This window comes from Peromyscus leucopus, chromosome 9 (assembly GCF_004664715.2).
Source record: "Peromyscus leucopus breed LL Stock chromosome 9, UCI_PerLeu_2.1, whole genome shotgun sequence".
Taxonomy (NCBI): domain Eukaryota; kingdom Metazoa; phylum Chordata; class Mammalia; order Rodentia; family Cricetidae; genus Peromyscus; species Peromyscus leucopus.
This window is the reverse complement of record NC_051070.1, coordinates 56,254,290-56,277,396: the sequence shown is the minus strand read 5'-3', so window position 1 is coordinate 56,277,396 and position 23,107 is coordinate 56,254,290. Positions and strand designations below refer to the sequence as shown.

The window sequence follows — 23,107 nt, the reverse complement described above, 5'->3', positions numbered from 1 at the left end:
CGATTCTGCAAAGAACAGACTCCTGAGGAGTTGAGCAGAGTGTGGACTTGTGGAGCTACAGTCTACAGGCTCTTCTTGGTGTGGGTGGAGTCTGGGAGATGATGGGATGGATCTGGGGTCTTCGTTATCCCCACACAGGATCCTCATGTCTGAAGACTCCATGCTCCCCTTCCCCACATTTGTTGGACTCACTTGGTCACAAAGCCAGCCCCACACACTCCACACTGTGGCTCCCAGGAGAACCCAGGCCTTTCACTCTGGACCCAGTGTTTCTTTTAAAGACCAAATTCTTTTCACCCTGAACCACGGTCAGTGTGGTGACTGGTCGTAGTAGGTCACTGCCAGTGTTTAAAGGATCCAAGCAGGCGTCTTGGTCTAAGTCACCTGGGGCCTTGTTTTTCCTGCTGTTACTCTCCCATCTCTTTGCTTATAATGATAACATCGTCTTTTTCTTTTCACTGATATTTTTCTAAGGGAGGACCTCATTATGTCACCCAGTCTTGCCTCAGCCTCCTGAGTGCTTGACATTTACCCCTGTGAACCACCAGGCTTGTATACGTCTGAATTTTTCCTCATATCCAGTTTAGATGATGATGATGATGATGATGATGATGATGATGATGACAATGACTGTGATGATGATATAAGGTGATGTGGAGTAGGGGTGGGGTGGGGTGGGGTAGGGGGTAAACCTGCCCTAACATATGATAGGCCCAGGGTGCCCAAAGCACATACCTTCTTCAGTCAGAGCCAATAATCACCTTAAGCAGGGAACTGTGAAGCCCAGCGTGACTCTCAACCCTACCAGCATCCTCCACCCTGGGCTGAGGGTGGAAGCCTGGGCCTTGCTCTTGGTTTTGACAGCACCTCTGGTGAGGTGTCAGGACCCTCCAGGCAGTCTCTTTTCTCTCCTGTGCTCAAGTAGTTGGAAGATTTCCCAGGGTAAACACATTAGAAGGAACTCGAGCACCTACACTGAAGCCCCGCCTCACCTCATGTGGTCCCGCTAGGATCCCAGGGGGATTTGGCAGTCCATTTGGCTTGGCAGTCCTGGAGGCTCCCTGCCTCTCCAGGATGGGGTTTTCGACACTGATCCTCAGCCTCCATGGCCCTCATCCCCCAGGTGTGGCACTGTCTGGGCTCTCATCCTGTAGCCAGGGTATCCATAGCAACCTGTGGCACGTGGGTAAGCACTCCCGAGCTGGTCCACAGCCTGAATCTAAGCCAAGCCCAGGGCTTCCCCATGAGTGACTCCAGAGGGGAAGCCGACACACTGAGGGGGGTCTCGATATAGACAACAGCTCTGAAACGACCACATTCTGCTTTATTGGGTGTTCAGTGGTAATATAACACAGACTTCTTCTTAAGGAATAATAAACACGAGACTTGTATTTTACCATAATTATTTTGCCATTAAGACAGTGGTTACAAAAAAATAAAACAAAAAAATTTAAAAAAAACAACAACAAAAGTACCTTCCTGGCTACACACATGATCAGCTTTAGCACTGAAAGGTCCCCCGGTCATGGGTCACAATCACAAGTTCAAGGGTTAAAACCATCTAGCAGTAAATCCTACGTTGATTTAGAGCATCAAGTCACTGCAGTTAATCAGTTCTGAGACACTGTTGACTTATTTTAGCATTTACATATGACATTCATTTAACAGACACAGAGAGCGAGCCGACAGGTAAACATGCTTACACGGACTGCGGAAATCTTCAGGTTTGAAAACTGTTTGGTTTGGTTTGGTTTGTAAGAAAATGATCTAAAACAACCGAAGGCCCAGGGCCCTGTACAAGAAACAGCAGGGAGATGAGTGAGCACGGAAGAGCTGCGAGTGTTTCTCAGAATCCAAGCAAACAAACAAACAAAAATGTGTTTTCCAACTTGTTCAAATTTCCTCTCTAAGTGCAGGTAAGGAAAAAAAAAAAAAGCAAATATATTAAGTCAACCAATTTTTAAAAAGTGCAATTTACCTTTAAAATAACAAAAATTAACAACAAACCAAAACCCCAACCATTAACCCCAAAGGCAAAATGCGTGGACACTAAAAGTATCACGGTATTTTTTTTTTTTTTTTTGAGGCCCTGCTTTACTCAGATTGGATTCATAAAGGCCTGTGGACCTAACACCACTTACACAGACCTGTACACACATCTGGAAAGAAACAGGACAGAAGTCAGCAAATACAGAAAGAAGCCAGCTAGTGAAAAACTGTCCCTATGACAGGCAGAGGAAAAGGTGACAGATATGAGGTGACATGGTCTCTAAGAGGTGACATGATCTCTAAGCGGGCCATGCATTCAATTTATACAGTCTTCTTCCCATGAGATATTGTTTCCTAAGACAGGGTTTTTCCTCTTGTAGAACTGGGCTTGAAGTCTAATGAGCCACAAGATTTCTACCCTTATGAGGACTTCCCACATCGTGTTAGACCTTTTGAAATAACTGGACAGAAAAAAAAAAATGTTTCCCCCTCCACACACACACTGAGAAGTCACAGTGTTCCAAAAGGGCTCCTCCACAGAGACACTGGCCCCATCTTAGTTGGCTCCCGCACAGGGAGACCGGTCCCAACTTGGTGGGCTTGGGGACTGGATTTACACATTTGACCAGAAACTCTGTCACTTCTGCAGCCTAATTCTTCCTCGTCCTTCCAGCACACGTGACTCTATTCTGGGCCCACATGTGACAATACTGGTAACATAATCCAGGCCATCCCTGTGTCCGACAAGCCTCAAACTCAGATATCTAGTGATGGGCATCGGATAGCACAAAACTATGTTCGTGGGTGCAAAACTAGAGTCCTCTCAGGCACAGCCCAAGGCCAAATCAAGATGCCTGGCTTTAAGTGTAAACTACTGGAAGAGGAAAAAAGAGCATTGTCCAGGAAACAAGAAGCAAGAAACCAATTTTTTTTTTTAAAAAAAAATCTCCCTCCATGAGTGAAGGAGAAAAAGCCAGAACAGACAGAAGATTTGGGGAAATGGTGAAGAGAACCTTCAAAAGGTCTAATCTGCCGCAAAATCTAGGCCAATGAAGAAAACCTGCCTCTTCTCAACAGCTGACCCGGAAGAATAAGGGATGGCGATGTAGATGCGTGGAGCCTCTCCAGAGGGGCAGCAGTAGCCTGCCAGCCTCAGATCAGCTTAATGGTTACATAATTGCATCATTAGGATGTCCAGTTCAAGACCCATGGATTAATATTGAATCAGGCTTTCAATTTAGTATTTAAAAAAAAAAAAAAAAAAAAAAAAAAAACCCTCTCCTAATCCCACCCCCAACCCTCCCCAGCCCCACAAAGAAAAACCCCTTTTTAAAAATCTTTAAAAAGAAAAGAAGGCAGCTCAGGGCAATTCACTCTATCTTCCCCAGGACAGGAAGGTGCAGCCGAGGGTGTGACGGGGACCCTCGCTGGGATCTGCTTGGTGGCGCATGTCTGCGTGTTAGATGCAGCTCCGTGTGGGGTGGGTGGCTAGGCTTGGGTGTGGTGTTCGTAACTGTGTAGGGGACTTGGGTGAGCGAATTCAGAAACTCCAAGGGGAAACCAAGTGTGTGTGGGGGGCCCAAGAGGAAGCCCCAGGAACTGGCTGCCCACAGCAACTATCACAGGCTCTTTAAAAAAAAAAAAAAAATGGAAGGAAGGAAGTCTCAGAATGTCCTCAGGTGTCCCATCCCCCATCCCCAGGTGGCCCTACAGGCCTAGGGGCTTTAGCCCAGGCTGGTGATGTTGGCACGGCCACCAGGGGGCGCCACGATGCGCTGGGTGGTGCGGCGGGGAATGTTGTCGTCGATCTGAGCTCCTAGAGAAAAGATAAAAAAATAAAATAAAAGGGTGAGGTTCTTGGGGAATAAAATCAGACTCCTACAGTACGCTCAGGCACACTCTTGGGGAGAGGCTGGGCCAAGCACACACGGCCCTTCCCCTTCCCCAAACCTCACGAAAGGCTCACACTACAGGAAGTACAGGGGACCTCCATGCAGCCCAAGGTGGCTCTTCTGAGGACCCACGCCTCTCACTCAAGAGGAGTACGATGGTCCAGGTATAGAATCCTGGATCTGAAGCTCCCAAACCCAAAATGCTCTAGACCCTAAAACTACTTGAGAGTTGACGTGATATGAGGCGTGGTAAATTCCACACCTGACCTGCTATGGCTAACTGTGGTCAGACTTGGCATACTAAAAATACTGTATGAAGTCCCCTTCAAGACTTCATGTCACATGTGTATGAAACACAGATGCATTGTGTGTTTGCTTTTTAAGATTCTGTTTTATTATATATATATATATGAATGAAGGGGGTGGGAGTCGTGCACATAAGTGCAGTGCCTGAGGAGGCCAGAAGAGGGCACTGGATCTCCTGGAGCTGGAGTTACAAGTGCTTGCAAGTCACCTGACATGGTTGCTAGGAACAAACTTGGGTCCCCCACAAGATCAGTGTTCGCTCTTAACTGCTTAGCCACCTGTCCTGTTTGGATTTGGGTCTTAGTCACAAACTATTTCTTTATCTACATGATATTTTTCCTACTTTAAAAACACAACCTAGCTTCCAAGCATTTCTTTCACAAAAAGGGACTGGCAACCTGTGCCATGTACGTGAATCATATGGGGAGTCACATTGTGACTGATCTCATCCTGTAGGGAGAGAACTAGGGTTTAAGAGCCTGTCTCCCACACCAAAACGCCTTCAAGTGTCCTGATTCATCATGGGCACATAAGGTACTTTCTAAAACCCAGCAGACATGACAAGAAAAGGAAGTCTGTGTCATGCACTGTGCTGGTGACCGGCCACAGGACTTTGGATGTCTAAGCTTAGGAAGCGGGGAGAATGGAAAGGCTCTCTCGTGGGCCGGAAGGAAGAGGGGAAGGAAGTTTCCAAGACAGAAAGTCCACTTTTCTGTCACCGAGAGGAGGGCACAGGTTTCACCCCTGCAGATGGCTCATCGGCGTCCAGTGGCTTTGTCCTAGGCAACGAACATGAATGATAACTCAGTGGATGTCACACCACAGCCCCACAGGGAGCCGCAGCTGTGACTGGCCGCACAGGTGAGAACTGAAGCGCGGAAGGCCTGAGCAAGGTGAGGCTCCCCATTCATCTGCCACAGTCCCTCTTTAACAAGGGACGTGACAGATCGGAAAAATGTCCCCTCAGTCTACAAGGCGTCACTCACAGGGTGGGTGTCCCCGCATCACATGGCACTAAAACTGACCTGCAGATTCTGAAACCCAGTTCATCATTTATAGGTTCACGTCTGGTGGCTGGAGTGTTCCCCGTTGGGGAAAGACGGAGACTACTGTTATCTTTCATTTTTCTGCAGTAGCGGAGCTGAAAGCCTCAGGCTGGCTCTACAGAGCCTGAACCTCCCCAGAACCACCCAGCCCTGGCCGTACCAGACAAGCTGAATCCAGACTGGTGCAGGTTCCGAACCGGTGGCGCCTGCTGCTTGGCAGGGGATGTCTTAGCTGATGAGGCTGGAGTGACTGTCTTGGGTGTCACAGACACCTCGCACACGGGTCCATCATACAGGCCACGCGGGACCCCCCTCAGCTCGGCCAGCTGAAACACACAATCACCCTGTAACCTGTCCCATTCACAGAGGACATCTTCCCTGCACCCTCCCAGTGTGAAGGAACAGCAGCCAAGACAGGCCAGCGATGCCTGGGGATTAGGCCCCCCCCCCCCTTATGGACAGGTACAATAGGGAGAGCCCCTGAAGCTCCAGGCCAAAGCTCTCCCAAGTTGGGTCCCCAACAACGGGTTACTCTACTGGTTTCTTCCAATTTTCCCCCACCAGGTCACATCATCTTTGAACTCTCCAAGAAGCCCCTGATCAGGATGTGAAGAGGGTCTGGTGTCATTTTCAAGATCAAACTGTCTTTCTAATATCACTCTTCTTTTAACTCTCAGTTTTTGAGCATCATCTGTTCACCATGCCCTGAACACACTCTATGATTTCCACCTAACACATTCCGTCTTCCTAGTGTCTCGATCTCCTTCCTTTGGCTTGAGAAACTCTTACTTAAGCTTCAAAACCCAAATGTATTCTTCCTTAACATCTCCCTCCATGACTCTGCAGCAGTAGTTCCCTCCTCTGGGTCCTTTCCCCTCACTCATCATCAAAGCTCTGATCATCCTTGACTCCTCCAGTGTCAAGTTGTCTTTACCTTTCTGTCCGCCATCCCAGGATTCTGACTCACCGTTCTTAATGAGTGTCTGTGGAGTTCAACTCAATGCATGATGTTTAAAAGTTAACAAAAATCACTCACCCTGCTCCTTGCCTTGATGCGCTTGTACACAAAGTCAGGGAAGGGCTTCCGAGGGATGTAGCGCCCTGAGCCTTCAGTGACATGAAGCGTGCCATCCTCCAAGACAATCTTGCCCTGGCTGATGACTACCAGTGGGGAGCCACGGCACTCCATGCCTTCAAAGATGTTGTACTCAAGAGCCTGCGGGTGGGGAAGGAAAGTCACCATCAGAGCAATCCCTGTTTCTGGACTGGACTGAATCAGTCTGATGAAGCTTACTGGTAAACCCCAGAGCTGGAGCATGTCTCCACTGGTAGCCCCGGGGACATGCGCTTTCTGTCTAAATATGCTCATCAGTGAAGCGTCCTTAGATACTTTCTGACATGCCTAACCTATGAGAGGGTAAGAGACACAAAAGCATCCAGGATCCTAACCTCTGTTGGCTGAGTCCTGCACTCTGTCTCCCCGAGCACAGGTCCCGGGGAGCCGAGGCCATGAACACCATATACACTGGGGCTAGTGGCCTAGGAAGGAGCTGAGGCGAAGGCTTTGGGAGTCATCTGCCCCTTTAAAATACAGAGGGAAGCAGGACCATGACTATAAGGCAATGGTTTTCAGCCTTCCTAATGCTGCGACCCTTTAATACAGTTCCTCATGTTGTGGTGATCCCAACCGTAAAATTATTTTTTATTGCTACCTCATAACTGTAGTTTTACTACTGTTATGAACGATAATCTAAATATCTGTGTTTTCCCATGGTCTTGGGTGACCCTGTGTGAGAGGGTCATTTTTCCCCCCCAGGGGTCAGGACCCACAGGTTGAGAACCACCTCTCTGAGTGCTTTTTTTTTTTTTTTTTTTTTTTTTTTTTTTTTTTAAAGCTGGCATTCCAGACCTCCTGCCCCTCTCTGAGATAGAAGGCTGTGCCATCACTAAGTATGGACATTTTTGACTTCACATGATTGCTCAAAAAATTATGGAGCAAGTTGGGAATGTGGGAAAATCCTAATGGCTTAACTTAACAATAGGGTTATGGATGAGTTAGAGTTTCCACACTGGAGTTTCCAGACCTGGAGTCTCTTGTTTGTGGGACACTGGATGAGCAACGCCACACAGGCATGCTTAATAGCAGCCCCTAAAGCAAAGGGCAATGGGGTGTCCCAAGGCTCACATTTCTTCGAGAACATCAGTCAGAGCACAGATACTGCCCGAGACAGGTGTAGAGAGAAAAGTCAGTCAGCAGCAGCAAGGGTCTTCCCAAACTTTCACTCCTTCCTGTCCTCCGTCTGTCTAGGCAGAGAGGTCCCAATGCCAGCTCACAGCTCACAGTCACCTGTGTCTTTAATGGTCCTGGCAGCAGTTTTTATTCCCTCTGGAGAGCGGACTCCACAAAAGAGGGACTGCACTTTCTCCACCCCACCCTGCTCTGACGCTGCACACGCACGCGCAGGCTGGTGGGGGGGAGAATGCTGGAAAATTAGGGCTTCTAACTCGGGCTCCACCGCAAGATCACTATGTAACGTGAGAGCGGTCGTGAAGCTCTCTGCACCTCGAGTTTATTTATCTTCCCACTTGGGATAATCACACCAGACCCTTTGGAGAGACGGTCAAATGAAAAGAGTGGGAATATGAAATGATACACATGTGCACTGAAAGGGTCACCCTGAGGACGTCACTGAGGAGCCCAAGATGGATGATACAAGTTTAAGCAGGCTTGGCACTAGACTGTGCTGAACCAGCAAGGCAAGATTAGCCATAAACATGGAGTCCAGCAGTCTCCCCATGAGGCACCCACCATCTCGGTACCCACAGGGGCCGAAGAAGCTGGCACTGAGGCTAGCATGCCCCACCCAAACCCTTCTGCTCGACAGAGAGGATTCAGACTGGCAGAAGGCCCGCGCCCATCCCGGAAACGCCTGGACCTGCCCTGCGCAGCTGTGGCCCTTGGGCCCGACCGTCCTTAGAGTTTCTGGCCCACTGAGAGGAGCCGTAGCAATTGTGTTCCCCGTGGCGCCTACTGGTCACTCAGAACTTCTCACCTAGAGATCCAAACCACTCACGACCATGCCTGGCTCCAAATGGGGCACAATGACACAACCCCACACCCAAGGCTCTCGGGGAATGCATGGAAGAGGGAACAGAGTGTAAGAGTCAGAGGACCAGGGGGATGCTGTGAGATAGTATTTTCTGACAGCAAGATTGCAGCCATGAACTCACAACAATAAGGTTGTCTGTCCAAGATCACACTACTCTACTGGAGGGGCCAACTTGGATGGAGGAAAGGCTCACAAAGCCCCACAAAGAGCTGTAGGCGTTCAGTGACTGCTGTGGGAGGGAGAGTCGTTTTTCTTCAGGAACTGCCTTCCTGACAGGTTATCCCAATCTAAGCAGTTAGTTTAGCTATCAATCAGACCTTTGGCCAGAGAGAAGGCTGACACAAAATGGAAGTTCCCAGTGGCCACCTCAGGACTGGACATTTGACTGCTCTAGCTAGGTCCCTTTCTGTAAGCCCACCACAAGAGGTACTGTTCAAACCATGGCAATGGACTGGTGCCTGACTTCTAGAATCTTCTGAGGTTCTGACGTCAAATGTCACTCTAGGGTCTCCGAAAGTTTAAGGGCAGAGGCCACTGAGTCTAAAACATGGCCAGGAGTTGCAGTCTAGTAGGCCTCAATAAAGAAAGTGAGAGTGTCAGTCTGGCCCTTGGAAGGCTGAAGTCACAGCACATCCCTGGGAAACTTCATTCCTACCCAACTGAGGTCCTTCCCGAATCCCTGGACTGGCCCCGTCTCTCGGTACCTGGAGCACACATGTCTACCCAAGATGGGCAAGCCTTACACTGTTGTGTGTCTTGGCAGAGATGGTCTTCACGCTGTCAGGGTCCCAGATGACCAAGTCTGCGTCAGATCCCACTGCGATGCGGCCTTTCCGAGGGTAAAGGTTGAAGACTTTGGCTGCGTTGGTGCTGGTCACAGCCACAAACTGGTTCTCATCCATCTTCCCAGTGACCTGTGGGGCACAGCACACACACACACACACACACACACACACACACACACACACACACACGAGGGAAGGTGGTCAGAAAGTTGAAGGTGGATCAGGTTCAGCAATAAAGGAATACATGTTGACATGCAATGCACTCTGGAATTTCCCTTTCAACAAAGCTAGGCAGAGGGCTGAGCCTCTAGTCAATTTCAGGCCAGCCTGGCTTTCCGAGATACATAGTAAGGGTCAATCACTTCCTGAAGTCCTCCCCTTCCAACCGTGCTCTAAACACAGGAGAACAAGAAAATGAGTGTGCATTGAGAGGAAGAAAAAATTTTAGGTGGCCAAAAGGCATATTAAAAAATTCATTCCAATCAGCAAAGAAATTGAATATCAACTAAGAAAGACACAATTTACCAAATTAGCTGTGTTTTGGACTTCTGCTCTTAAAACCCACTGAGAAGTGTCATACGCCATGTCAAGGGTCATAATCTTTGCAGAAGGAATTTTAACAATATGTATTTACGGTCTTTAACAGACTCCTTTGACCTAGCAATGTTATTTCTAGAAACTTCTTGTGCAAATATAATTAAAGATGTACCCAAGGAGATGTCTACATGGATACCCATCTCAGTTAAAAAAAAAAATAGAAACAACACAAACACAAAACTTTAGTGAAAGAATTATAAAAAAAATGACTAGTGAAGTCGCCATCTACTATCAAAAAAATCAAGCTTTTCACTGGGTATGGTGGCCTTTCATCCCAGCACTGGGGAGGCAGAAGAAGGTGGATCTCTGTGAGGTGGAGGTCAGCCTGGTCTACACTGTTAGTTTCAAGCCAACCAAGGCCACATCATGAGAGACCTTGTCTCAGGGAAACAAACAAGAAGACTAAAAAGTGTCTTGATTCTCATGTAGATTTAAGATGATGACAGCTTCATGACGCATTATGGACCTTTTTAATGGGCTGTGAGGCAGTGTGGGTGATGCTCGTGTTACCTGAATACCGACACATACTGTGCACACGTGTGCTGACAAAAACTGAAGACATTCCCCAAAATGTTCACTGTCGATTACCTCTGACACAAGATGATTTTTTTTTACTCACATAATCTCAAGAATTCATTAAGAATCAGAAAACCTGTTACTATATTTTAAAAATTAAAGTGAAAAAGCTTCGAAACTCCCAAGGTCAGTATCTGCCCCAAACAGGTCAAACAGAAGCCTGTGGTGTGGACAATCTCTGAACACCGGGAGACCTCAAACTCACTCCCAACGAAGTGGAGTTGGAGACTGGTGACTGGGGAGGCCACCAGGAAGCGACTTCCTCATTGACACAGGACTTACATGTAATACTCAGAAGGAAATGAGCTACTAGGAACTGCCTTGGAGAAACATCATCTCACAAGTTCGGAGTTTCTAGAATGTTCTCAACTGGCCAACACGAGCCCCACACCCACGGAGACAGGGGCATGCCTGAGTGGTGAGGGAAGTCATCAGTCCTTACCACAGCTTTATCCCAGATAACAGACATCCGCTCCTCTGTGCCGTTGGTGCCCTCAGGAATCAAGGTGAAGTTGTCCTTCCCCACAGCCTTCTGAGCAGTGTTGAAGGTACAGTGGGCACTGCCTGTGACTTGGAGATCTCCACTGTTAGGAGACACATGACATGAGGCTTCCTTACAGGGCAAGGTGCCCCGGTCTGTCTGCTGAGGTATTTCATAAGTGATGTCCCACCAGCCACGCTGGCATCCTTCTGAGCCCTCCCTTCAGAACCTTTAGTCGGCTGTCAGGATGACCCTATCACCCACCCAAGACGGTGACAGAATAACTCCTTGTTCTCACTTACTAACAACCCCAAATCTGGTCAACAGGGGTCTATTTTTTAGCCTGTTCCCAGTGACCATGTTGCTGCCTACTGGGTCATTTTGGTCCAAGGAGATCTAGGGTGCAGATGTGAACAAGTCCCCGGTACTCACCAGGACAGCAAGGAGTTGAGAAAGTCTGGAGTGGTTGGGTCGGGGCTCAAGGGAGGGGAGGTGACAAAAGCAGCCGCCTTGGCCCAGTTCTTACTCCAGTAATGAGAGCCATCCGTCCCCAAGCTGGCCGTGATGGGCTCGCCATACACCACGGTTCCTGAGAAACAGAACAGGTGGCTCGGTCGGACACCCCAAGAACAAGAGACCACTCTCGGCAGACCTTACCACGTGCTCGCACTGTAGCATGCACTCAGGGCTCCCTCCATGGGGATACAACCTCATCTCACAGGTGATGACGCCATGCCGGGACCCTAGGCAGCCAAGGCTACCCAGTTAGCACACACTAAGATATCCTGCTCTATGAACTCAACCCTCTGTCTTAAGGCAATCCTACACCCTATACATGTTACATACCACTGATCTCCAACTCAAATGGTTTCCAACACCCAGGCCTCAGAACCGTCTAGAATGTTCTCTTTCAGAAGATGAGCGGATTTAACCTTACTATGCAGAAGGGGGCCTCCTTGCTCATACCTAACAGCCATCTCCCCTACCCTCTTTACCATGTCTAGTTCTAGCTATAGAGCAGAAATCACAAGGCTGAGGGATCAAAGAGCAAGTAGTGTCAGAATCTTCTAGCGATGCCTGGACGCTTATGTGGCCACGAGAGGGGCACCAACAATGACAGCCATCAGAGCCGCAGCTGACTTCATCAGAGTCTACAGTTAGGCCACTGGGGTTTCGGAAGTCTCCAGAAGCCCAGCATAACTTCATACGATGTCCAAGAAAGAACGTCAGCTCCCTTGATGTCCAAATGGTATCTTCTCTGTCCCTTTGGAGGAAGCCAGACAACCGGGGCCACTTACTCTGCCTAATGTCCATCCTTGTGTGTCTTAAATACCTTCTTCCCTTGACCAGGCCTCATCCCTTTTCCTAGCTCATTCCAGCAGATCTTAGGTTTGTGCATGCTTCCTCGGCTCCGTCCATGCTCTGGGACACTGTGACACCCACGGAGTGTGCAGACACTCCATCTTCAGAGAACACTCTCTGAATACTCTTCTCTTTCACACCATCCCTCTAAGACCCTTCTGTGTCATGTCTTCCATGTTGAAACAACAAAACAAAATAACCTACCTTCTCCCCGAACCTCACCTATGTCCCTCATGATTCAAAGCCAAGCTCTTCTTTTTTGCCTAGCTGAGTCTGGCCTTGAACCCACTACGTATGTGGCAGAGGATGATCTTGAACTTCTTATCCTCCTGCCGGGACTCTGGAGAGCTGAGGTTACAGAGGTGTGCCACCAGACCAGGCTTTTCAGCTTCCGCTCTCATGGCTCAGGCACCACCCCTCCCCTAAGCACTGCATCCTACGCTCAGATGATCTCTCACTTTCAAACTTCTGGACTCTTGATGGTGACACCCGATGATCATTTTTCTGCCTGCACACAGTAGGCACTCAACATACCTGATGATCATTTTTCTGCCTGCACACAGTAGGCACTCAATATACCTGATGATCATTCTGCCTGCACACAGTAGGGACTTAACAAATATGTGTCCAGCCAGCTCAGTGGCCTACTGTTTGACTAATTCAAGGCCAGAAAGCCAGAAATCGTTCTCAGGTTACCCAATCCATTTTCCTCTCCTCCCATCGCTCACCCGACTTCTCTTCTCCAGACACAGGACCCTCAAAGCCAAAGCCTTCTCAGTCAGGAATGTGTCTCCCTTCCTCTCCACAGTCCTTGCAGAGGCTTATCACTGGATACTATTCCACAACACCCTCTTTGCCCAGACACTCAAAACTGGCTCCAGGGAGCTGCCTCCTCCTGCCTCAGGAATGTCACAAAGAAGTGGCTGTTCAGTGAGAGGGTGTTGGGAGGCCACAGGCACAGCTGCCTCCCAGCCACCCTCCATAACAGTCGCCAGGCAGGAGGGAGGCTTCTAGAACCGAGGGAGGAGACCCCTGGAAGAAGAGCCAGGAGAGGAACCCGGCATTCCTGACCTGTGGGAAGCCCTCCCAATAGAAGCTGGTACAAGCACACTGGGCCCACACCCCCGAATGGAAAAAGACCGCACAACGCCAAGGCCAGCTGTTAGCTGTTCCTCGGTCCCTCCTGACATACCGCGGCTGAGCAGGAGCAGCAGTGGTTCTTGTCAGAACTTCAACAGATCTGATGAAGTCTAACCCCCGATCCAGCCAATCTGCCAGCCATGCTGTCCACTGCCCACCTCTGCACCAAGGACTCACAGTCCTCAGGGCATACAGGTTTTGTCACCATAAAAAAAAATTCAGAGCACCAATGGTGCTTGGAGGAGAAAACAGCAGCTCTACATTCCCAGAATGCCCTGGAATTTGTCAGCCTCTGTCCCGTCACTGAATCTGCACCCCCATCCTGGCTCTGGAAACCCGGCTGAGGGAGGCAGGTACGAGGAACGGATGGGCTTCATCCAAGACTGGGGAGAAAGTGGTGCTGCCTGACAAGAGGCTGGGTCCCCTGCCCTCTGTTACTCTAGCATAAGCCTTATAGGAGAGTGAACTCAGCCTTCAGCCCCTGGAAACCCCACGATGGGTCGGAGCTTCCAAGATCACTGGGGACACATAATTTCTTCCTTAGACCATCACAGAGCGAGGACTCCTGGTCAACCCAAGATGGAGCCATGCAGGGACCTGGGGAGAGGGAGTCACAGAATTTTTAAAAAAATTTTTATTTATGTGTACGTGTGCGCTTATGTATGTATATGCAGATGCAAGTGTGGTGTGTCTGTGTGTGTCTGTGTGTGTGTGTGTGTGTGTGTGTGTGTGTGTGTGTGCCAGCAGAGGCTAGAAGAAAGCCTTAGATTCCCCCATAAGGTGGAGTTACAAGTGGCTGTGAGGAGCTCCCAGTGTGGGAGCTGGGAACGGAACTGTGTGGTCTTCTGCAAAAGCAAGAATTCTTAACTGATAGCCCATGTCTCCAGATCCTGCTTTGCTCCAATCAAACCTCCTGAGGGAGTCCGAGGTCCCTACCAGTCTTTATTTCTAAATTTTTAGCTCCACAGATTAGGATAGGACCCATCATATCCAAGACCTCCACCTTCAGGGGAGTGTGGTTCACACACTGAGCTCTACACCGCCCCACCCCCCACTCCATCTCAGTGGCCCAGAAGCTTGCAGTCAGCTCCCCTCCCTGCCCTATAAAGCCTGTGCTGGAGGAAGCCATGGACAGGCTTCCAGAGCTCAGTCAGACCACAGACACCAGTGAGCTGCTGTGTGCCAGCAATCATTACCACTAATAATAATAAACCACGAACAGCTTAATTGGCCCTTTTTTATGCTTCTCTAAATACACTGCTGATGCTTTCTTGGCGGCGGCTGTAGTTTCATGATTCTCTTCTCCAGGGAAAGTCTAAACTGAAGGATGTGACCCCAAGCCAGACTCTGGCAGACGCTCTAGTCAAGGCCAGGAATGCAGGGGCCTGGCGGGTGATGTTTATTCACAACCAGCCCCGGGCTGAGCACGTTCATGAAGAATAACTGCAAGCTGGGGTTTGAAAATGTTTGACAGCTCTGGGCTCCGACAGTTTGTCACTTCCCGTGAACGAGAAGCAGAACAAATCCAAAGCAAGAACAATGGGAAACCATGGCCAGGGAGCACAAAGCTCAGCCACAGAAGCCCGGGGAAATGACAGACCCAGTGGAAAGACAGACAGACCCACATCACTCCGCCTTTCTCTTGGAGTGCTCGGGCCACAGCCCCAACTGTGTGTGTGTGTGTGTGTGTGTGTGTGTGTGTGTGTGTGTGTGTGTGTGATGCACCCGGGGTGGGGAGTTGCACATATACAAGACAGTGTATCTCATTAGCCTGGAGCTCTCTAAGTAAGCCAGCCAGGGTGGCCAATGGGCCCCAGAGATCTGCCTCCCCGGCACTTGGATTCCAGACATGCACCACCCATTTTTTTTACACAGGTTCTGGGAGACAAATTCAGGTCCTGGGCTCGCTTGCCAACTCTATCTCCCCAGCCTCGGTTTTGCGTTTTTGGGTCAATATCGTGCTAATATATAGCCCAGGCTGACCTCAAACTAGCAATCCTGCTTACGCCTCTTTTAGCTTAGTCCTAAGGATGATCCCTTACAGTTTCATGATCACAGACCTCTCATGATATGAGTCCCTATCCCTGTGCTGGGATCATAGGCAAATACCATCCCTTGGGATAATAAACAGGATACTCAGGATATTTTCAGAAGTTCCTATAACTGATTCTCTAAACTGAGGTGATTTGGGGGCACTAATGATTATTCTTACAGTGAAGAAAACACATGCAGTCCACACCACAATGGCATGATGAAATGCACAAACACCACTGGGAACCCTGAGTCAAATAATTCTATGAGGCAAAGCTGTGGGTGTTGTATCTGCTGCCATAGATCAATTTTTAAAATATTCGGACAGAATGACACTGATTGGTTGCCTCTGCTGGTGCTGGACAAAATGGTTGGAAAGAAAAGAATGCATTTATGGATTTAAATTCCCAGGTCAGGAGGCACTCTTCTCTCTACCCTGAAAGAGCCCACGCATATCTTACAGAGACAGAGCACAAGTGGCTGAAAGTCAAACCCAGGACCTTAACCTATCTGACTGAATTACAATGCAATCTGAATTCCCAGCCTCCAGGGCGGCTCTTCAAATGGGACATTGACTAGGGAAGGCTTCTGTCTCCACACAGCCTTCAGATGTGAGCGCCACCACCATCTATCACCTACATCTCCAGCCTGCTGGCCCTCTCTGAAGATTTCACACTCCGGCTCCATTACTGCATGAGGCAATGCCTTGAAATAAATCCACCTCTGTCTTCTTCTTGTCCTCTCCCCTACCCCCCAGTGGGCTGTTTCTCTGACTAAGGGACTCTGCTACAAGTCTGTGACATTCACAATCCAACCCACCTGGCACCCTCAATCTCAAGTCTGGTTCAAGATTACTACGTGGTAAAGTAATCCTTAGTTTAACCCTAAACTCATCCCCAAGGTGAAATAGTCTTCATGGATCACATGACCACAGGATTTTCATGATGGCCAACATCCCTCCCTGTTGGCCTATAGGTCAAGAGAGGTCTTGTCTTGGACTTGGGTTTAGTGTCCCTCAGCAGCCATGATTGTTTGAATGTGGCTGTTCTTTGGTTCTAAGGGTGAGTAAGGAGGGGCAAGAAGGGTGCCCATGGGGTGACATCAGCAGGTACTGCCCACAGGTTATCACTCCCTCAGGAAGGTATCTACAGCCACCCAAGACTCCTCACATGAACAAAAGGCAGCCTGAGGGAGAAGTCTCCACCCTGGACACTCAGGACAAACAGACGGCAGGTATCTGGAATCATGGCTGTTACTTCTCACTGGCTGGATGATTGGGAACAACATGTTCAGTTTCTGCATTTCAATTTCTCTTCCGTGACATGAGCTTATTGAATCAACCACTGTCTAAATTCTTCTTAAGACTAAAACCCAAGCCAGGACTTGATAGTACAGGCCTATAATCCCAGCTACTCAGGAGGCCGAAGCAGGAGGATTACAAGTTCAGGTCCAGCCTGAGCAACATAGTGAGACGTTGCCCCAAAATACCAAGTAAGATGAGGTACCAGGCTACAGTTTAGAGAAAAAAACACTTGTCTAACTTGTCTAATGTGCAAGGGTGTGGGTTCAAATCCCAGGAATTCATGAAAATTAAACAGAAAGTAAGAAAGACTAGACAAAATTAAAAGCTGGATAATGTATTCCAGTCCTGGGGTAGTTAATTTCCCTCTCTGCACAATGAGGTTGGTAAAGGTTGTCCTGCTGCATGGCACAGAATAACAGTGACCGCGGGGTCACTCAGAAAAGGCAAGCTGCCAGTGTGCTGGGTCTAGCTGGCCTACAGCTGTAGCCCTCGGGGGCCTTTCACCCCATCGTCTCCTGTTCCCCTCCTTTCCCTATTAGCCCTAACACCCCCCGCCTTTCACACGGGACCAGTGGGTCTGTGGTAGGGAAGCTTATGGCAGATGCAAAGAAGGGCCCGCCAACGTTTACTAACATTACCACTGTTGTTCTGGGTCCTTCCCACAGCCTGAACCTCACAGGCTCTCTGTCCCGTACTCTAGCCCTGCCGTGGTCACACGAGCACTGATCACTCCCCTCATGACTTTCTGCTCCCGCCTCACCCTCCCGCCAAGGGATGCTTGGGGTCAAGACCACTTGTTGCTCCTGGCACTGAGGCCTAAAACACCGCACAGGGAAAAGCACACCATCAACTCCATCTTGGTTTGCTGAGCACACCCTCCAGATTACACCATCATTCCATCCCTCAGTGGCAAGGATGGCCGGTCACTGGACACAGCTCCACCCTCATTATCTCCTTTAAACCCAACCATCCCTCTGGGAGGGGAGTCACTACCACGGCCATCCCTTTGCAAGTGGGAAACAGACCTTGAGATGTAAGTCATGTGACTGAAGCACCATAAAGTAGGGTCTGATCCTGAACAGTGTTATTAATCCCAGGGAACAAACCCTGATACAGTCTGTTACTGTTCCCTTGGTGTTCAAGAATATTTGTTGAACTAAGCCCCAACCCACACGGACCACAAAAATTTCCCTCTACTAAAACAACCCTCCAGGGGCAAGGTGAGTTGGTCAAACATTAACATGGAGATTTGGCGCCTGGAGTTCGAGGCCCAGTTACCAAGCTCAACTCTGCTCTTCCCAAGCTCGGCGAATAAAAGAAAAAATGAAGGCTGCTGCCCGGGCTGCCTCCTGAGGGGGATAAGAAATTCCAACAGGGTGGCAAGAGCCTTCTCAGCCCTCTAGAGGGCTAGAGCCTTCTGCCGCTCTTCTCTTCCTTGTTAGCACCTGAAGACCGTGGAACTCCCCAGCGACGTGGGTCTGTCCGACTTCAAGGTTTTGAAGGATGGCAGAGCAACAGCTTGAATGCCAAGGCCACCCTGAGGAGGATGGCATGGGCACGGCTGGGTTCATGCATGGAAGGTTCTGGAACAGAACTAACTGAACTGCTTCCTCTTTTGGCCAGGCTCAAAGGTTAACAAAAATCAACGTTCTGCTCTGGTCCCCAAAGCAGAATGCTGGAGTGAAACTGTACACTTCATGAGCACGCATTAGTCCTCACCCTTCGGGGAAGGCCAGAGGTTTGGGAAGGAACAGAGACTTCGGTGTGTGGGAGAGCTGGCTCGTGACTCCACCCCAGCTGTGGTCTGTCAAAAGGCTGACCCCTCCCTCTACCCAGGTGAGTCTATGATGGTTTACACTTTGGACAGGAAGGCCACGATACAAAGTCATGTGAATGTTTGCCTTACCTGAGTCCTTATTAGCACATGGGTGCAGGAAGACCAGTAAAATACACAAAATCCGCTGTCTACCATGTCCCCCCTTTCCAGGCACTGTACCCACTGTACCCATGCCACATGGAAGCAGTGGCGCCAGGAAAGGTGTTCGGTGTTGAAGCTGAACGCCCAGCCACCTCACAAGTGTACCTGGGTAACAAAGGACCGCGGGTTCAGTCACCACCTACAGGGTCTCCTCAAAAAATAACTCAAAGCCAACGCTGACCACATTCGAGATGCGTATTTCAACAGGGAATAGTGGTGCACACCTGTGATTCCAGCACTCAGGAGGGGATAGCAGGAGGGTCGGAAACTCATGGTCATCCAAAGCTACACAGTGAGTTCCAGGCCAGCCTGGGCTACATGTCTGAAAATACCAAAATGATATTGCTGCTGCTACTACTACTACTACTACTACTGCTAAATAAAAGGCAGTTTCTCCAAACAGCCAGGAGAGGGCAGGCTCACAAAAATTAATAGCCTAGCAACTGGTCAAATGGAGAGCCCCAGAAAGCCTCCGAAGAGCAGGGGCCAGAAACCACAGGGTATGTCTGGAGGCCATCTTTGGGACAGGCTAACTGAGTAGCCATGGAGCGATTCCGTCCAGAGCTTGTACCCAGTCACCCACCACTGAAAACATCCCACAGCCCCATGTGGATCACACAGAGAAGTGGGAATAGCTGTACAGACCAAACCCGACAGAGGCAGAGGGGGAGGGGGAGGGGAGCACCAGCGAGGAGGGGAAAGAGAGATAAATGGAGATACGCGGGCTGGAAAGATACACAAGAAGAGAGATAGGAATCCCTTTGGCAATGTTCACTTCAGATCAGGCTAAGGTTCCCATCAGTCCGTGCCCTGCTTGCCGGCTCTATGTGCTGGGCTAACTCCTAAGCAGAAAGCATGTGGTGTGGTTAGCCAGACTCAGCAGCTGACAAGGGAGCTGCTTATTCATAATGTACAAGGTGCTCCACGGAACATTCCCGAGGGAAAGTGCTGGAAGGTATCCTTAGTGGATTAGTTTCCAGGACTTGTCTCAGCTTCACTCAGAAGGCATCCACAGTATACTGGCAGGAAGTAACTTGAGGTGGCTACACATATGTGTCCCGCACAAGACTCTGACTGTCCCCCAGTAGAAACACCCCCCCATGATGGAGGGAAGACACATTTTGCACAATAGCACTTCCCAGAGGGGATCTGTAGCCAGTGAAAAGTGATGTAACCTATGTATTGTAGGGGTGGTTGTCTGTGCTTCACCCCTGAAGCACCACCCCTAGACGGCAGCAGGTAACTGCTAGGTACCTGCCCCCACCCGGGGCGTGGCTGAGACGGGGACCCCTTAAGACCTGAGATGCGAACGTGCTCGCTCTCTTGGCTACCTTGTGATCCTGGATGCTGGATTGCAGACCAAGTCAGAGTTCTCCAGAGAGCTGCCTTGGACTGCACCTCACCTCTCCCAGATTCTGTAACCGATCCCTTTGCTGGTTGTAAGACGCCCCAAAATAAACCCCCTTTGACTCTCAGATAAACTACGTGGAATTCCCTCGTTCGTTGCCGCTTTAATGTGTGTAACTAGTCTGTTTACACAGAATCATGTTGAAAAAAAATCCACTTATAGAGAGGGGGCTCCCTGCCCACATGGCCTTGGCTTTCACTAGATACAAACAAGGGCACGGACATGGAACAAAGAGAGGAAACCAGAGCTCCCCGCTCTGCTGGGCTACAATTAGGTTAATGTTGGGACGTGATCAAAGTGGCCCAGTTGGCATGAGGGTCGGAAAGAAAGAGACTCCTCAGTGCGCAGGCTCCTTCCTTCCACCTGCCCACAGTACGTCCGCAAGGCCCACACAGCTCACCCTTCTTCCGTGCCTGGGCGATGACGTCAGCCGCGCTCTTGCTCATCACTTTGGTGACATACAGGGGGCAGTTGGTCTGATTGGCAATGGTGACGGAGCGGTTAACGGCTTCAGCCTCGACCTACGGGAGGACAGACAGACAAGCCTGAAGACCCAGTCCACCCTCAGGCCCACCTTTGTCCTCGTTCACAGACAGAGACAGATGCGTCCCCCAAGGTTCTTTTCCAAGTGGCACCCAGGGCATAGATCCTCGGGGCCCCGCCTAGACTCACACTCCGGAATAGAACCTAGCCATGTGGGTTGTAACCACCCTGCGGGATTATTGGCAGGAAACAAGAAATTCTGAAGAGATACTTGGGTCACTCCCTTTAGTTTTCAAACTACTGAAACAATGGTCCCTAAGAAATTAGAATTTCCTGAGGAGAAATTTTATGACGGGAGAAGGAAAAGGCTGAAGCTGGGTGCCTGCCAGAAGAGGAACTTGTCCCCAGGGAAGACAGTTCACACAGTTCTGACTTGACAGAACACCTTCCAGGACGCCGCAGCCAAGACAACGATGGTTGGGAGGGACCTCGCCATGATCGGGACTGCCTGGCTATGCATACTTCTTGTCTTCTATTTAAAAGCTGTTTTGTTTTTTAAACTATGTGTCCATCTGTGTGCAGGTCTGTGTACATGAGTTCTGGTGCCTGTGGAGGCCGGAGGCTTTGGATCTACCCAAAGTACAGGCAGTCGTGAGCTGCCTGACCTGGGTGCTGAGACCCAAATTCAGGTCCCTTGCAAGAGCGGTGTGAGCTCGGGTGCATTCTTAACTACTGAGCTGTACCGCCACTAAAGTTCCAGGCTGGCCAGAAACTCCTGATCCTGCCTCCTTGCCTCTTCATCATAGCCCACCAAGTGTACTACCATGACCAGCAGCCTACTGCTTAAACTGAAACTTCATCAGGCCTCTGAAGATGTGCTTACGGATCTCTCTGTTCCTCTTCCCAGTGTGACTACACTCAACTGCTTCCTTTCTCTGCTTCCAACCACAGCTTATTTCTCTAACTCACCTACAGAGATGATGGTCAAGCCAAGCTCGTCAGGGCGGCCAGCGCCCAGGCTTTGCCCCTAACTCAGGTAACAATTTCACTTCCTCCCATTGGAGAAGCACCATACATTCACAGCCCCTTGGCTGATCTCAACGTGGCTACTCACTCTGCTCTCACGATCCTGAGTGAGGACATTTAACGTCTGTGACTCTGGAGCCGAGTCTGCCAGATAACTTGTGCGCCCAGCCAGCATCACCCACAAAACAAAACAGGCTTCACAGGGCTCGGGAATGAAGCAGGCAGCAGCCTGCTCTCCGAGAGCGTGACAGGTCAGCCACAGCCTGGTACGACCTTCAGCACAGATGAAGAGCCACCCAAGTCAACCATCTGATCCTCAAGGAATGGAATTTCAGATCCCATGTCAGGTCTGCTGAACGCCCAACCAGGAAAGCCGCCTTGTATGGAGGTACACGTTATGTACAACAATGTGTGTTCACTGTGACCGATGAAACCTATTTAAAGCAGATCCCAAAAGGCTACTGCCTAAGGAGACACTGTGGTGTAAACTCTGGCAGGTGAGAAGCGGGGATGGTCTTATTCTTTCTCTACCCATCATGCCCCACTCCTAACATCCTCAAAGCAGAGCTGGTACCCACTAGACGTTCAAAACTCGTTGCTGCACAAATGAATGGTTTCATCTTATTAATGTATCTTTAAAGGCCAGGCTGCCACTTCTCCCAGGAGAGAGATGTACAACTCCTGAGTTGACTTCCCTAATCCTGTTCCCACTGGGGCTGGGGTCTGTCGCAGCTCTAAGTGCTCATTCCAGTGAAAGAGACCAAGCCTCATTCACACTCAGCTTCTGGGCATGAAACTATGTGAAGGGAGTCTACAGATCTACAGGAAAGCACACAGCTTCAAAAACACTCACCCAACACTCAAATGTTTCCCATTCCAGGGATGGCTGAAGGGAACCTCCCTCTGGCTCCCTGGCCTCCTTCCCCTCCCGGGAGCCTCCTGCTGGGCCGCCAGCTCAGATGTCTCTAGTGTGAAGTGTGAATGAAGAGGACTCCAAGATGCTCAACACTTTGAGGGGATGCCAGAAACAGCCCTATTGATGTCCCAGCACAGACCCTTCACAAAGGGACAGACACACTATAAATAATGACTGGGTCCACAGGCCTGCCCTCATTAAAGTGGGGTGTGCAGTGGCTCTAATTAAGAGGCCAAATGGGACCGACTTCCACTAAAACTAGTGAAGAAAAACCCTGGTCCCAGGGGTCTGTCTGGATTTGCATACACACTGTGAATGGAATTCAGACTCCATCTGGCCCCACAGAGTGGCCTGAAATTGGACAGAGGCCAAACTAAAATGCCAGCTCTCTGGAAGAAGAGGGTATTTAAACCTCACTCTCCACCGTCCCATCAAAACACTCCAGCCCCCAAGCCTCAGCAGATAGCACTGTACGTGCACTGGGCCCTGACGGAAGTCTCTTTACATCTTCTGGAAAGGATATAACAGCTTAAAAATAAAACCTCTTCTCCTTCTAGGGATCTCAGACATCTGGGAGGTTATCTGTGTGGTGTCATAAACAGACCAGCACAAACACCACAGGGAAATGACCTACCCAGGGACCCATAGCAGAGTCCAGATATGTCCGGCAGTCTCTGG

General features: G+C 49.7%; 1 protein-coding gene across 2 annotated transcripts in view; it reads right to left on the bottom strand.

Annotated features, from left to right (window-relative positions):
• Positions 1-3,624: 3,624 nt before the first annotated feature.
• The window catches only part of Dpysl2 (dihydropyrimidinase like 2), a 100,025-nt gene continuing 80,542 nt past the window's right edge, over positions 3,625-23,107 (bottom strand). For both annotated transcript variants that reach the window (XM_028890023.2, XM_028890024.2), the window contains exons 8-14: positions 20,405-20,525; positions 11,215-11,371; positions 10,744-10,885; positions 9,087-9,257; positions 6,270-6,449; positions 5,394-5,559; positions 3,625-3,805 (exon numbers count right to left, since the gene is read on the bottom strand). In XM_028890023.2, the coding sequence (XP_028745856.1) occupies positions 3,714-3,805; positions 5,394-5,559; positions 6,270-6,449; positions 9,087-9,257; positions 10,744-10,885; positions 11,215-11,371; positions 20,405-20,525 (1,029 nt within the window). In that variant the 3' untranslated portion in view covers positions 3,625-3,713. The remainder of the gene's footprint in view (positions 3,806-5,393; positions 5,560-6,269; positions 6,450-9,086; positions 9,258-10,743; positions 10,886-11,214; positions 11,372-20,404; positions 20,526-23,107) is intronic.